Consider the following 15,498-nt stretch of genomic DNA (forward strand, 5'->3'; position numbering starts at 1 on the left):
ACAGTTCTTTCTGTTTCTTACTTTTGACATTGTGGACACCTAAAAGTACATTATTGTTCCAATCTAAAGAAAAGTCTGAGTCAATCTTCAATGTGATGTAACGCAGTAGCTACTTCTGTCCAGTAGGTGGCAGTAGAGTTACAGAGCCAAAACAACAAGGGCATCACAGTTTCAGGCTCAGACTCACACATATAATAAATCTTTATTAAATTTTAATAAATCATGTTTGGCCGGGTGATATCTATGAATTAGTTTGCAAGACAGTTCTCTCACTTTATTTGTAATTTTAGGTATTTGTATGGAAGGTTCCATATATGCAGAGGTGTATAAAGTACTTGAAAAAAATAACTACCGGTAAGCAAAAGTAGAAATACCATAACTGAACTGAAAATGACTTTGGTAAAAGTAAAAGTCGCCCATAAGAAAATGACTTGAGTAAAAGTCTTAAAGTAGCTCACATTAAATGTACTTAAGTATCAAAAGTATCTTGTGAAAAAATATACTCAAGTATCAAAAGTACAAGTATAAAGTATTTAGCATAAAAAGAAGCAAAACAACCACCCGGGCATTTAATTAAACATTCGAATAGAATAGAATAGAGAATACTTTATTCATCCCTAGCAAGGAAATTCAAATTAGTCCAGTAGCTCACACAACAATGACACAAAAAAGAAAGAAAGATGAACACAAAAAACATTTTAACAAGTTTTAAATAACACGATTGCAGCAGGAACAAATGACCTCTTAAATCTTTCAGTTCTGCAGGTCAGGGAGATGAGTATTATTTATTTATTTATTTATTTATGACTTTATTTTACAGGACAGCCCCTTGAGATGTGCCATCTCATTTTCGAGGGGGTCCATGTTATCAACGGAAATACAAACATACATAGAACATTATAATATACAAAGAAAGTAAGCAGAACAAACAAACAGACAAAAAAACAAAAACAACAAACAAACAAACAAACAAAAAAAGAACAAACACATGATACAATATAAAGACACAGACGCCCATTCACACACACTCACACACTACAATGCTCTATCGATCCTGACTCCTTCCATACAACACACCAGTAAAAAAATAAAAATAAATAAATGAAATAAAATAAAATACAGTAGTTGATTTATATTTATATTTATATTATATTATATTATATTATATTATATTATATTATATTATATTATATTATATTATATTATATATATTTTTTTAATGTTTTTTTTTTTTATTCAAAACTTTGTTTCACAATACAAAAACAGTTTTTCATGGTAAAATGCCATTAATAAAGCACATTTATACGCCAGGGGGAATTTATAAGTTTACAAAAATTTTTTAAAGTTTTCACATTGATAGTCTTAATCGCTTTCTGGTTGTTTGAAAATTTTAAATATATTATATTATATTATATTCTTCTATATTATACCTGTCCCGTCAGTGAGCAGCAGGTTTTTCAGTCAGGCAGTCTCCAGCTGGACTCTGAGCTGTCAGGACCTCCGGCTGACGTCATCACGTCACGACGTCAGCAGCACGCTAACAGCTAGCAGCTAGCAGCTAACAGGCTAACAGGTAGCTAACCGAAGAACCGGAGGAGAAGAAACCGGACAGTCTGTGTCTCTCCATCATGGCGGAGGTGAAGGTGAAGAAGGAGACCAACCTGTTGGACCCGGCGGAGGTGGAGAACAGGTGAGGCGGCAGCAGCAGCAGCAGCGGCGGCGGGGCTCGAACCGGGGGCCGCTGTTTACACAACACACTGAGCCACACGGAGCCACACGGAGCACATGCTGCTGAGGAAACACCAGACTGACTGAAACACTACAGACACTAACAGGCTGAAACACTGTTTATATCAGTTTACAGATTATTATGGGATGTTTCTCTCCTTTACCATGTTAACACGTCTTCTTTCAGACCAACAGTAGAAAATACACTTTAGGTTTTTATTCATCTGACTTCATTTCAGAGGTGTAGTCTAGTGTTTCCTAGTGGGTCAGCTGCTGTTTAGGTGGTAAACTGTTCACATATCAAGGACCCAAAATAGACCCAGAAATACACAAACAATCCATGTACGTTTAAATTAGGCGATAGAGAAATTTCTGCAAAAAAAAGTGGTACAATTTCTCCCAAAAAGTTGAAACATTTCTAGAAAAAGTTGCTTTCGATTTAACCTCCTTTGAAATACTATGACCTGGGCAAATGAGAATATGCACCGGCTTATTCTAGAAAAAAGTGGTAAAAAAATTCTCACAAAAAATAAACAAAAAAGTTTAAAACTTTTTAGAAAAAAGTGGTAAAAATTCTTCTTTTCTTTTTTTTTTTTTTTTTTAGGAAAATCTGGTAAAATTTCTCAGAAAAAGTGGTAAAATTAAAAAAAAAAAAAAGTTTTAGAAGAAACTGGTAACATTTCTCAGAAATTCTAGGAAAAGTGGAAAATTTTTTTTAAAAAAGGTCAAAATTATAATTTAAAAAAAATGGTAAAAGTAAACATAGTAAATAGTAAAAAAAAAAATGTTTCAAGAATTCTAGAAAAAGTGGTACATTTTTTTTACAGTGAAAAGTGGTAAAATGTGAATAAAAAGTAGTGGACCCTTGAACCCTGTCAACCCTCCACTCTGAGAACCACTGACATTTACTTTAGATAGGTAGTTTTGTTGTACTGGCTATACTGAAGTATTTATACTCAGTAAACCTGAGTATCACATAGACTACACCGCTGCTTTATCCATTGTTCAGATTTCTGTTCTGGAAATATATGCTAATTAGCGCATATTTAATGAGATATTGGCTCATTTACATATTTAATTCTCACCTTTAACTAGTCTGAACATGTGACTAATCAATAGAAAATCTCAGTCGCAGTTTAAAGAGTCAAACACACAACGCTTTTATTTTGGAAACAGGAAATGAGTCACAGCTGATAATGTGAGAATATAAAAGTATGATTATTGATTATTAATTATTGATTATTGCTGTGTCGTTCCCGTCAGGATCAAAGAGCTGTGTCAGCAGTTTCCTCACGGCATCACGGACCAGGTGATCCAGAACGACATGCCTCACCTGGAGCCGGGGCAGAGGGCCACCGCCATCAACAAGCTGCTCTCATTGGTCGGTCCCATGATGATGTCACAGCGTATCAATGAGTCTGATTGGTCGGTGGTATTGACGAGTGATTGATGGTTTGATCTGTTCCAGGGTCAGTTGGACCTGCTGAGGAACAGCACCGGTCTCCTGTACCGCATGAAGGACGCACAGACGTCCAGGTGAGAGGAGCGATGATGACTTTTATTCTGAAACTCAGCTTGGGTTTTATTCTGAAAAGCTCCAGGGTTCAATTTTATTCTGAAAACTCTGGGTTTTATTTTGAAAACTCTGAGGTTAGGTCTTATTCTGAAAACGCTAGAGTTGAGTTTTATTCTGAAAAATCTAGAGTTGAGTTTTATTCTGAAAACACCAGAGTTGAGTTTTATTCTGAAATCTCTAGGGTTAAATTTTATTCTGAGAACTCTGGGTTTTATTTTGAAAACTCTGAGGTTAGGTCTTATTCTGAAAACTCTAGAGTTGAGTTTTATTCTGAAAAATCAAGAGTTGAGTTTTATTCTGAAAAATCAAGAGTTGAGTTTTATTCTGAAAAATCAAGAGTTGAGTTTTATTCTGAAAAATCTGGGGTGGAGTTTTATTCTGAAAACTCTAGAGTTGAGTTTTATTCTGAAAAATCAAGAGTTGAGTTTTATTCTGAAAAATCAAGAGTTGAGTTTTATTCTGAAAAATCTGGGGTGGAGTTTTATTCTGAAAACTCTAGAGTTGAGTTTTATTCTGAAAAATCAAGAGTTGAGTTTTATTCTGAAAAATCAAGAGTTGAGTTTTATTCTGAAAAATCAAGAGTTGAGTTTTATTCTGAAAAATCAAGAGTTGAGTTTTATTCTGAAAAATCAAGAGTTGAGTTTTAGGGGCTGTGTCCACCAGATGCGTTTTTAGCTCTGACAGCCTCTCAGCGCTGCTTTCCCAGCGCTTAGCGCTCTCTCTCTCTCCCTCGTCAGAATGCCGCTGTTGCTAGGTTACAGAATGCTGCTGTTGCTAGGTTACAAAACGAGTCATGACACTTCAGTGTTCCTGCCTTGTTTAATGTAAACACGACAACGAGTGTCAGAAATACACAACAGCATGAGCAGCAGCTTTTGACATGGACCCTGAGGTCGGCCGACCTTCATGATATAAACCGAGCCACGTCTCGTTGTGTTGCTGTGGTAACGTATGTCCCGCCCCTTCTTGATTCTGATTGGTCAGTGCGGGGAAAAGTGACACTGACGAGCGCAGCGCTGTTCTAAAAGTTGAACAGATTTCAACTCAAAGACAAAAAGAAGCAAGCGGAGCGGCGAGGGTGTTTTACCGCCGAGGGCGCTGAGCGCTGTGAGCGCCGACTCAACAGGGTTGGAATGGAAAGTAGACGCTTAGAGCGCTAAAGACACGTCTGGTGGACACGGCCCCTTAGAGTTTTTTAGAATAAACATCAACTCCAGAGTTTTCAGAATAAAACTCAACTCTAGATTTTTCAGAATAAAAGTCAACCCCAGAGTTTTCAGAATAAAACTCAACCCCAGAGTTTTCAGAATAAAACTCAACTCTAGCGTTTTCAGAATAAAACTCAACTATAGCGTTTTCAGAGTAAAAGTCCACCCCAGAGTTTCAGAATAAAAGTCCCTGTGGGTCTGTCCTGTGTTGCAGTAAGATGAAGGGCTCAGACAACCAGGAGAAGTTGGTTTATCAGATCATCGAGGACGCAGGAAACAAAGGTAACGACTCAGACGTCCAGACGCTGTCGTGGTTGTTGTTGTTGTTGTTGTTGTTGTTGTTGTTGTTGTTGTTGTTGACTGTGCGGTTTGTGCGGCGTCAGGGATCTGGAGCAGAGACATCCGCTTCAAGAGCAACCTCCCTCTGACCGAGATCAACAAGATCCTGAAGAACCTGGAGAGCAAGAAGCTCATCAAGGCCGTCAAGTCCGTGGCCGTGAGTCTCTGAGCAGAACCAGAACTTTACTTTACTTTACTTTATTTGTTTATTTAGTCGGGACAGTGCATATTAATGAACAGTGAGTACTAGAGTAAATACCCACAGTAAATACACCGGATTCAGCACATGTGCTAAATTACATCCGTAGTCCCCAAAACAAGACAACTATTAACACAGGGTGTCCGCGGGGTCTTGAAAAGTATTAAAAGGTGATAAATCAAATTTGTGACAATTAAGACCCTTAAAAAGTATTAAAACGTCTTTTCACGACTTTATAAAGTTTTAAATTTAAAATAAAATAAATAATAAAAGTTATTTTTTCTGAATTAGCTGTCCAAGAGTTTGAGTCCTAAAAACATTGTAAAAGTGTGTTCATTTATTAATTTCATTAAAAAACAAAGATGAACCGGTACATAAAAAAACAAAAGAAGATTTTTTTGCCTTTGATTTATTATCCCAGCCTATTTTTAATTCTGTTGTATCATAGTGGTCTAGAGTCTTTATCACTAAAACTAAAACTGTTCAGTTAAAAGTGTCACTGATGTAAATGGTTACAGCTTGAAGTGACGGTGAGGTGTTAAAAAATGTTGAGAAGGTCTTGAAAAAGTCTTAAAAAGGTTTTAGAATTAGCTTTAAGATTCCTGTATAAACCCTGTCACATAAAAAGTCCAAAAAGACAGAGGACCAGTAGATAACAGGAAAAGTACATTTACATAGTTACAGGGTTAGACATGATTCTATATATAATCTATAGAGCTGGAATTAACATAGATTAATTTTAAATATAAAAATATATATCTATGTAGCTGTGACTGACATGATTAATTGAAAAAAACATATAATTCCACATGCTCGGGCTGGATTTACTTTCACCAGACTGAGCATGCTTAGTTACATGACTGCACCCTGACTGATTATTGCACACGAACCGAACCGGTCATAAACATTCACACATAGTAACTACATATATGCTAGACTATTGCACTATTGCACCGGCCATAGCCATACAACTGCGCACACAAGAAAGACCTGGATTAAACATGATTACAGGTGCTCACAAGTTTGTTTGTCTAATATCCAGTCTGTAAGTTGTGCTTTAAAGGACAATTCCAGGCGAATTCAACTCGGGGCTGTATGTTTCTATCATTTTAGGTCTAAAAGAAGGAATCTGAAGGTTTTCAGTTTAATGTCTCCTGTTTTGCAGTAGTTATGGTCTGTCCCCGCGTCGCCACGGCAACGATGAATGGGAGTGGATGTAAGTTCCGCTGTTTAGGCTGTTTCCATCCCTCAAAGCCACAGACAGCGTCAGATGGAGACTCAAACATGCACCTAGAAGTTTTTTTTACTTGAAGCAAGTAAAGAGTTGATATTCCTGTGTTTATGACACAAACGGGAGCTTCCCACTGCACCTGAACACACCGCGCACGGCAACTGGGTCTCGCGCGAGACTCCGGGAGACTTTGAATTAGATCTAGTTTTACAAACATGTCGGCTTGTTGAAGTAAATAAACTTCTGGCTGCATGTTTGAGTCTCCATCTGACGCTGTCTGTGGCTTTGAGGGATGGAAACAGCCTAAGCAGCAGAACTTACATCCACTCCCATTCATCGTTGCCGTGGCGACGCGGGGACAGACACAACTACCGCAAAACAGGAGACATTAAACTGAAAATCTTCAGATTCCTTCTGTTAGACCTAAAATGTTAGGAACATACAGCCTGAGTTGAATTCGCCTGGAATTGTCCTTTAAAGGTCCTGAAAGTCGGACACTCTCTAATATTGAACCAGAACCATGTGTTTCTCCTCCTGACGCTTGTGTGTCTGTCTGCAGGCGTCCAAGAAGAAGGTGTACATGCTCTACAACCTGCAGCCCGACCGCTCCGTCACCGGCGGCGCCTGGTACAGCGACCAGGACTTCGAGTCCGAGTTCGTGGAGGTTCTGAACCAGCAGTGCTTCAAGTTCCTGCAGAGCAAGGTCCCAGCAGCTGAACACAGAGAAGCACACATTTCACACAAACTGACTTGTATCATCAGAACAGACACTTCTCCGGTCATATTTAAGAGAATGGCCCTCATTTATTAAACTTGCGCAGGATCTGGTGTAGATTCTGGTGTAAATATCAGTGTACGCCAAGTGTCACGTGTGATTTACTAAAAGTGTGTACGCTGCTGATTTTGGCGTAGAACCGGCGTGGTGGTGATAAATCTGGCGGCTGAAAACGAGCGTAATTTAAATGTCACGCCCCGATATATTCCTGCTTTAGAGGCGTCGCCCTGCCCCTTTTACGACATGGAGACACGGAAGACGGCCAAGAAGAGGGACTTTACTGACGTTACCGCGTTGAACAGGGAGAGGGCGGCAACATTAAATATCTGCACATTGATAGATTGATAGATTTTGTGATAAAGCGTCATCCCGGTGGATGGAGGCTGCAGACGCACGTGTCACCGACCACGTCAGGAAACCCAGCGATCTAATGAAATGCTCCTGCAGTTTACTAAACACAAGTGATTGAGGAGAAATCATAGGCATATTACTGCTGCGAACGCGACTTTATGACCATCAGCACCGCTGGCATGGTTCGGCTGATGGAGGGATGTGAAACACCGGCCCGATCTCCCACTGACAGGTCCCGGTGACTGGGGGGAAAAAAAAAAAAACACTCCGCCGCGGAGATCAGCTGCACCTGGACAGGTAGCGGAGCCCCCCCCCCGGTGCTCGGCAGAGAGAGAGACTGAGGAGCCGTCCGGTCATGCTCTGGTGCTGCAGATGTTGGAGTTGAAGTTTGTGTGTGTGATCTACAATAACAGGTCTGTCTGTCATTGACTGTTTCTGTTTACACAGCTGATTAACGAGCATCTGTCACGTCGTGGTTTTTAATTCATCTCAGTTGCCCAAAATAAAACTCTAGTTATATTTTCAACACGGACTTGGTTTTATCGTTTCTCTTTTTTGGCTACTTTTTATCTTTTTATCAATATAAACAACAACAACATGTGGTCCACATCGCTGCGTTATTAGACTATGGTTTAATAATCATTCTGACACAGCAGCACTCCTTCCTGCATGTTCTACGCTGGTTCCAAATGTGCGTACACCTGGTCAGAGCTGGCGTGAGATTTGTGCGTACCGTACGCTCACGCTCAGATTAATAAATGCCGATCCTTGCGGTGAATTTGGTGTACACCCATTTTTTTGGTGTACGCAAGTTTAATAAATGAGGGCCAGTGTGTGTAATTTTTTAATTTAATAAGTTTATTTGTATCAGGGACAATGTACAAAATAACATTAGTCTGAAATGAGAAGAGATGCCTTGTAGCGGATTTATCTTATTAGTTACTTTCCATCCGTAGTCCATGGGCAGGTGAATAAGAACAATAGAAAGGTAAGAATTATCAATTTACACAGCGTTCTAAACATCCATACACATGTGCATAATACACACTCTCACACATCACAAACACTCAAGACATATTTCATATCAGAAAGAAACATACATCTATATTTCAAGCTTGTTTGTAGCAGAAGCTCCTCTTCCCAGTTCGTCAAATCTGGACGAAATGGGAAGAGGAACTTCTGCTACAAACAAGCTTGAAATATAGACTTATTTAATTTTTTTAGGGACAGTTTCTCATGTCGGGGCTTCAATACAAGAGGGACATTACATACGAGCAGCATGGAGGTATCTGGATGTTTTCTGGTGTGTCTTTTTGTTACGAAGACAGTTGGTATCCATTAACAACCGTCATATGGACATGCACTGCTACGCCGAGACCCCCTGTAACTCAGAGAAGCCACGGAGGACTCTGAAACTTCTCCCAGCCCTTAGTCCACATGAGGGGGAGTAGGAGATAATAATGAGGAACATTTCAATTTTGAGTGAACTATCCCTTTAATATCCCAACCCTCCAATAAACAGCTGTGTGTCTGTGTGTGTGTGTGTGTGCAGGCGGAGGTTGCCCGGGACAGCAAACAGAGTCCGATGGTCCAGAGGAACTCGTCCTTCGCCACCTCGCATGAAGTCTGGAAGTACATCTGTGAGCTCGGCATCAGCAAGGTGACTCTTTACTATTAATGTGACCACTATTGTCATTTTTACTTATTAATTAATTAATAAATGTATTTATTATCACTATATACTTAATCATTTATTTGTATTTCATTTACTTATTTTTCCTCTCATTCAAAAATGTTATTCATTTGTGCTCCGCTCACACACACACACACACACACCTTATTTCACATTTTATGTACACTGCAAAAACTCAAAATCTTTCCAAGAATATTTGTCTTATTTCCTGTTAAAATGTCTCATTTCTAGTCAAAACTAATCTCTTTCCACTTAAAATAAGACTCATCACCAAAAAATTAACTTGTTTTTAGTTTATTTTCACTTGTTTCAAACTAATTTTCACTTGAAATAAGTAGAAAAATCTGCCAGTGAAAGTAAGTTTTTTGTTCTTGTAATAAGAAAGAAAAACTTGCTCCACTATCAGATTTTTCTACTTATTTCAAGTGAAAATCTGCTTGAAAGAAGTAAAAAGTGTCTAAAAACAAGCTGCTTTTTAATGTGATGAGTCTGATTTTAAGTAGAATGAGATTTGCCTCTCGGCCAATCACAGGTGGACGTGGACTCTGACCCCCCCCCCCTCCCCCCCCCCCCCCCCCCCCTCTCCTCCAGGTGGACCTGTCCATGGACGACATCGAGACGATCCTCAACACGCTGATCTACGACGGGAAGGTGGAGATGACGGTGATCGCGGCCAAGGAGGGGACGGTGGGCAGCGTGGACGGGCAGATGAAGCTTTACCGCGGCGTCAACGCCATCATCCAGCCCACCGGCCTCGTCAAGACGCCCTGCGGACTCTGCCCGGTAACACACACACACAGAGACACACACAGAGACACACACACACACACACACACACACACACACACACAGCTGTGATCACACTGCAAAAACTCTACATCTTACCAAGAATATTTGTCTTATTTCTAGTCAAAATAAATCTCATTATAACTAAAATAAGTATATTTATACATATACATACATTAGTTATACATAAAAAGCAGCTTGTTTTTAGACACTTTTTACTTCTTTCAAGCAGATTTTCACTTGAAATAAGTAGAAAAATCTGATAGTGGAGCAAGTTTTTCTTTCTTTTTTTTTTTATAAATATTTTTTTGGCGTTTTTGCCTTTATTTGATAGCCATAGTAGAGATAGACAGGAAAGGGGGAGGCAGAGAGAGGGGGAATGACATGCAGGAAGGTCTGCCCAATGTGGGATTCGAACCGGGGGCGCCTGCGGTGAGGACTGTAGCCTCTACATGGGGCGGCCGCCTTAACCACTGCGGCACGCACCGCCCCAAGTTTTTCTTTCTTATTACAAGCACAAAAAACCTCCTTTCACTGGCAGATTTTTCTACTTATTTCAAGTGAAAATTAGTTTGAAACGAGTGAAAATGATCTAAAAACAAGTTAATTTTTAGGTAATGAGTCTTATTTTAAGTGGAAAGAGATTAGTTTTGACTAGAAATGAGACATTTTGACAAGAAATAAGACAAATATTCTTGGGAAGATTTTGAATTTTTGCAGTGCACGCACACAGTAAGCCCCGCATCTACAGGAGCCTATTAGTGCGTGTTTATGGAGTTACATTTGTGTCTTTATTATTCAATCAAAAGAAAAGTAGATATAAGCAAAAAATACATTTTCAATCAAAACAAACTTCACTTCAATAAAAAAAAACACAAATAACTGCATTCAAGCACTTTTTTTTTTCTTTGATTGAAAACATTATTTTTTTGGATTAAAGTCATCTTTTTTGGGCCATATGGGTAGGATATTTGTGTCTTTATCATTCAATCAAAAAAAACTAGTCGATTTAAATAAAAAAGACATTTTCAATCAAATAATAACTCACTTCAATAAAAAAAAAACCTTTTTAAAAAAAAGTGCTCGAATGAAACTTTTTTTATTCTCAAATATTTTCAAACCCTTTTTTTTATTGAAGTGAAGTTTGTTTTGATTGAAAATATCTCCTCCACTTTCTGACGTCGGATCATAAAACATGACGGCGACCTGACCGGGAAAGACTCTCTCATGAACCGCTCCACACGTTCACAATTGCTTCATTTACCATCGGCTCCATTTCGCCACATTTCCTCCCTCTTTTCTAACTTTCACTTCTTCCCTTTAGCTTTAGCTTTAGCATTAGCTGCAGCTCAAACTAACTAGGCTACATGCTCACAACAGCAAGCTGTGTAGCCTATTAAACGACAGAGCAACAAGCCGCTTATTTCTACCGTGTGATATGAAGGAAATATGACCATAATAACCGATAATAGATTAATCTCCCATCCGTATTTGCAGCTCAGTGGAAGCTTAACTGGCAACCCAGAGTCTGAAACGCCACAGACGCTGTGACTGGGAGAAAGCGCTGGGTGGCGACACATGCCAACCATAGAAATTCAAAACATAAACATGATTTGCAGTCTGCAAAAAAAATAATTTTTAATGCGAATATCTTGGCTGTAGGATTGTTGTTGGTGAGTTCAGTATGTTATATATATATATATAGTTAGATATAGTTTATTTCTGATGGCGTCCCCCCTTGTCTTCTCCTCAGGTGTTTGACGACTGTCATGAAGGAGGAGAGATCTCTCCATCAAACTGCATCTACATGTCTGAGTGGCTCGACTTCTGACCGGGTTCGATTCCCAGACTGTTGTTTTTTTGTTTGAGGACCAAAGGACGTGGAGACGAGTGGACGAGTCCTGTCCCGACCCCTGACCCTTGACCCTTGACCCCGGTGTCAGGGACAACTAGGGGTCGTTGATGGACCCGCTAGTCCTTCAGCTGGTGGTTAAAGACTCTGTAGCAGCAGCAGAACGGACGGACGGACGGAGGGACAGAGGGACAGTGAACGCACCACGAGGTGTGTCGGACTACGGAGTCACGTCAGGGTCAAAAAGGGTTTGAGCTCCTGAAGTGATGTTTGATATTTCACCTGTAAACAATGTAAATAAACAAGTTGACACACAAACAAACCAACTCCTGTCGTCAGTCTATAACACACACACACACACACACTGCAAAAACTCAAATGTCTTACCAAGAATATTTATTTGTCTTATTTCTAGTCAAAACAAATCTCATTCTACTTAAAATAAGACTCATCACATAAAAAGCAGCTTGTTTCTAGACACTTTTTACTTCTTTCAAGCAGATTTTCACTTGAAATAAGTAGAAAAATCTGACAGTGGAGCAAGTTTTTCTTCCTTATTACAAACACAAAAAACTTCCTTTTACTGGCAGATTTTTCTACTTATTTCAAGTGAAAATTAGTTTGAAACAAGTGAAAATTATCTAAAAACAAGTAAATTTTTGATTTTAGGTGATGAGTCTTATTTAAAGTGGAAAGAGATTAGTTTTGACTAGAAATGAGACATTTTGACAAGAAATAAGACAAATATTCTTGGAAAGATTTTGAGTTTTTGCAGTGCACAAACACATCTCATTGGACGACCACTGTCCAATCACAGAGCAGAGTTATATTAAACTGATCCATTAACCTCATTGAGGCTCAGAGGTTACCACGGCAACTTGGGGTGGTTGTCATGACGATAGAGGCCCCCCCAGACTGAGGCAGACAGAAACATGGAGAGAGAAAAAGGGTGATTTTCTACCTCTGTGCTGGTCTCACATTTGGGCTTATTCTGACAAAACGGTAACTCCTATCAGAAAAAGAAGCAGACTGTGGTCGTCGTAAGGACTTCCTGAACACTTTGATATGATTTTGGTGTTTCTACTGTAAATATTTTGGAAACCTTTGCGAGTTATAAACAGGGGTCCGTTCTGCTTCTCTCAGAAAATCTTTGTATTAGAGTCAATGAGGAGCAGAGAGAGATCTGGCCGCACCGAGAGGCTCACAGTTTAAATTCTGTAAGTCTCTCTGCTTTGTTGAGCACATTGTTAGAGAGAGGACAAGTTTGTCTACAACTGTGGAAAAAATCATGTGTGTAGAGTGTAAATTGTGGCCGTGAGCAGCGTGGAAAGAGAAAAGTTTCAGACAGTTTCAGACAACTTCTCCCACTCTAACCGATGATGTCACCCACTCTGACACGAACATTCCGTGCAATACACACCCATTATAATCTCAACACTTCTCCAGAAATGATCACGGTCATTGATCAGTGATTGATCAGAAACTATAATACCTATTGACACATGGATTAGCACAACAATAGACAAGACTTGTGTCTGCATTTTACAGTTTAAATGGAGTCTCTAGGTGAAAGTATGCCGGAGTAGTAGACGTTTGAAAAACTCCAATAATTTGTTAATTTTTTGACCTCCATTCATTCTCTTTGGGAAACTTTTCGCAGTTTTTCACGACATAAGTCACAAAGAATGTGTGTTGTGTAGAGAAAACACCGATCCTGTTGATTATATATTGTTTGATATATGATTTGTGAAATTTGCGAATCGAAAAAATTGACACAGATGATGAAAAATAATTAAAAATCCACACAATAACAACAGTGCCTAATGCTCCGTGTCACTAATGAACTGTTATGTGCATAAATTATGCAAATGAGGCACGCCCCCCTGTGGCCACTTTACATAAAAACTGTTCATCATGTAGAAACAGAAACACACTGCTGAACTTTAATGACTCATTAACCGTCATGGCTGATGAGGCGCTCTGATTGGCTGCTGGTTTGACTCCCCCCACCCCCCATTACAATGTGATGACCACAGGGGGCGCTGTCTGCTGTTTACTGTTTATGTAGTTTTTTTGTCCGTTTTTTTTTTTTTTAACTTTATTAACACTTACGTACATAACAATACTGTGAGAGAAAGAGAAATATATAAAAGTATAAATATACAAAGAGTTTATATTTACCATGTATATATAAAAATTAAAAAATTAAAAATGCATTGATGTAAAGAAAATCATATTAATTAAATAAATATTTATCCAAAATAAAATTTGTTTTGTGTTGTCTTTTGGTATTTCAAGTCCATTGGTGTCGGTGCTGTATTGAAAAAGTTATTTCAAAAAAAGTGTAAAGTTTGGTTTTCCGTCGGTCCATTTTCTTTTGTGTATATGAAATTTATAGAAAGTTGTAGGCTACCTGCAAAAAAAATTAAATCATTATCCATTTGGTTATTATTATCAAAGTAAAGAAAAATTTCCAAATTTCATGTTAATGTGTTGAATGACCAGTTTTCTTTTCGATACGATACAATAAACTTTATTATCCCGTTCAGGGAAATTTGTCTTGGACACTGTAGCTGCTCCATAAATGCCTTGATGGCCACAATGACAAAAACAAAGCAAACAACAACAACAAAAAACAAAACAATGAAATAACAATTTTGAGGAAGTTCTGCACTGCAAAAACTCAGAATCTTTCCAAGAATATTTGTCTCATTTCTAGTCAAAACTAATCTCTTTCCACTTAAAATAAGACTCATCACCTAAAAATTTACTTGTTTTTATATCATTTTCACTTGTTTCAAACTAATTTTCACTTGAAATAAGTAGAAAAATCTGCCAGTGAAAGTAAGTTTTTTGTGTTTGTAATAAGAAAGAAAAACTTGCTCCACTATCAGATTTTTCTACTTATTTCAAGTGAAAATCTGCTTGAAAGAAGTAAAAAGTGTCAAAAACAAGCTGCTTTTGATGTGATGAGTCTGATTTTAAGTAGAATTTGATTAATTTTGATTAGAAATGAGACATTTTGATTAGAAATAAGATAAATATTCTTGGGAAGATTTAGAGTTTTTGCAGTGAAGAGTCACTGTGATGCGGACTGGGGAGAGTGTGATGAAGGACGGGGGGAGGAGGAGGAGGAGGAGGAGGAGGAGTAGAGAAGGGAGGAGGCAGTGCGGATTCTTTCCCGTCATTCCCTGCAGCAGCAGCAGCAGCAGCAGCAGCAGCGGATCTCTCTCTCCTTCTCTCTCTCCACTTCTCTTCTCTCCGTCTGCGCCTCTTCGTGCGTCCACTGGACTCTGCTGCGCTGCTGGTCCTGGTTCTGGTGCTGGTTCTGGTTCTTCTGAGCAGGTGAGCTTCTACCTAGTGTTTCTACCCGGTTTCTAGGCTACTGTGTCTCTATTGTTGCTGTGATTGAGGAGGAGGAAGAGGGAGGAGGAGGAGGAGGAGGAGGGAGGAGCAGCAGCGGACTCATGGAGCCAAAGGCGCCGCCGCCGCAAACTTCATCCGCCTCTAGGCTCTATATGTCGGATCAGATGTCGGATCATCTTGGGCCTGAGGCTCCAGGAGGCTCCAGGAGGACCGGGCCCAGCCGCCTTCTGCAGCCGAGCCTCGGTGCACCTCCGCCCGCATGTCCGCTGCTCTGCCCCCGCCCCTCCTCTCCAGCTCCAGCTCCAGCAGCAGCAGCCATTAGTCTGGAGGATGGAGGATAATAACGGTGCGCCATGGCCATGCAGGCGTGGCCCTGTGTGTGTGTGTGTGCGTG

General features: G+C 39.5%; 2 protein-coding genes across 2 annotated transcripts in view; both read left to right on the plus strand.

Moving 5' to 3' along the window:
* The first annotated feature begins 1,524 nt into the window (after positions 1–1,524).
* On the plus strand, positions 1,525–11,786 carry polr3f (polymerase (RNA) III (DNA directed) polypeptide F). The gene is made up of 9 exons (XM_085788056.1): positions 1,525–1,690; positions 2,992–3,109; positions 3,197–3,264; positions 4,727–4,794; positions 4,896–5,008; positions 6,841–6,984; positions 8,960–9,067; positions 9,692–9,883; positions 11,640–11,786. The coding sequence occupies exons 1-9, from the start codon at positions 1,629–1,631 to the stop codon at positions 11,715–11,717; spliced, it is 951 nt and encodes a 316-aa protein (XP_085644182.1). The 5' UTR covers positions 1,525–1,628; the 3' UTR covers positions 11,718–11,786.
* A 3,138-nt stretch (positions 11,787–14,924) lies between these two features.
* Positions 14,925–15,498, plus strand: part of LOC146992621 (spectrin beta chain, non-erythrocytic 1-like) — an 81,962-nt gene continuing 81,388 nt past the window's right edge. Inside the window, exon 1 of the mRNA XM_085787710.1 lies at positions 14,925–15,083. The gene's annotated coding sequence lies outside the window, so the exon portion shown is untranslated. The remainder of the gene's footprint in view (positions 15,084–15,498) is intronic.

Source organism: Trachurus japonicus, chromosome 1, assembly GCF_045865225.1.
Source record: "Trachurus japonicus isolate A0001 chromosome 1, Traja_1.0".
In the NCBI taxonomy this organism is placed as follows: domain Eukaryota; kingdom Metazoa; phylum Chordata; class Actinopteri; order Carangiformes; family Carangidae; genus Trachurus; species Trachurus japonicus.

Coding starts and splice junctions, on each gene's coding strand:
- polr3f (XM_085788056.1), top strand. CDS start 1,629: ATGGCGGAGGTGAAGGTGAAGAAGGAGACCAACCTGTTGGACCCGGCG. Junction 4,795..4,895: donor CGAGGACGCAGGAAACAAAG/GTAACGACTCAG, acceptor GTGCGGCGTCAG/GGATCTGGAGCAGAGACATC. Junction 9,068..9,691: donor GTGAGCTCGGCATCAGCAAG/GTGACTCTTTAC, acceptor CCTCTCCTCCAG/GTGGACCTGTCCATGGACGA.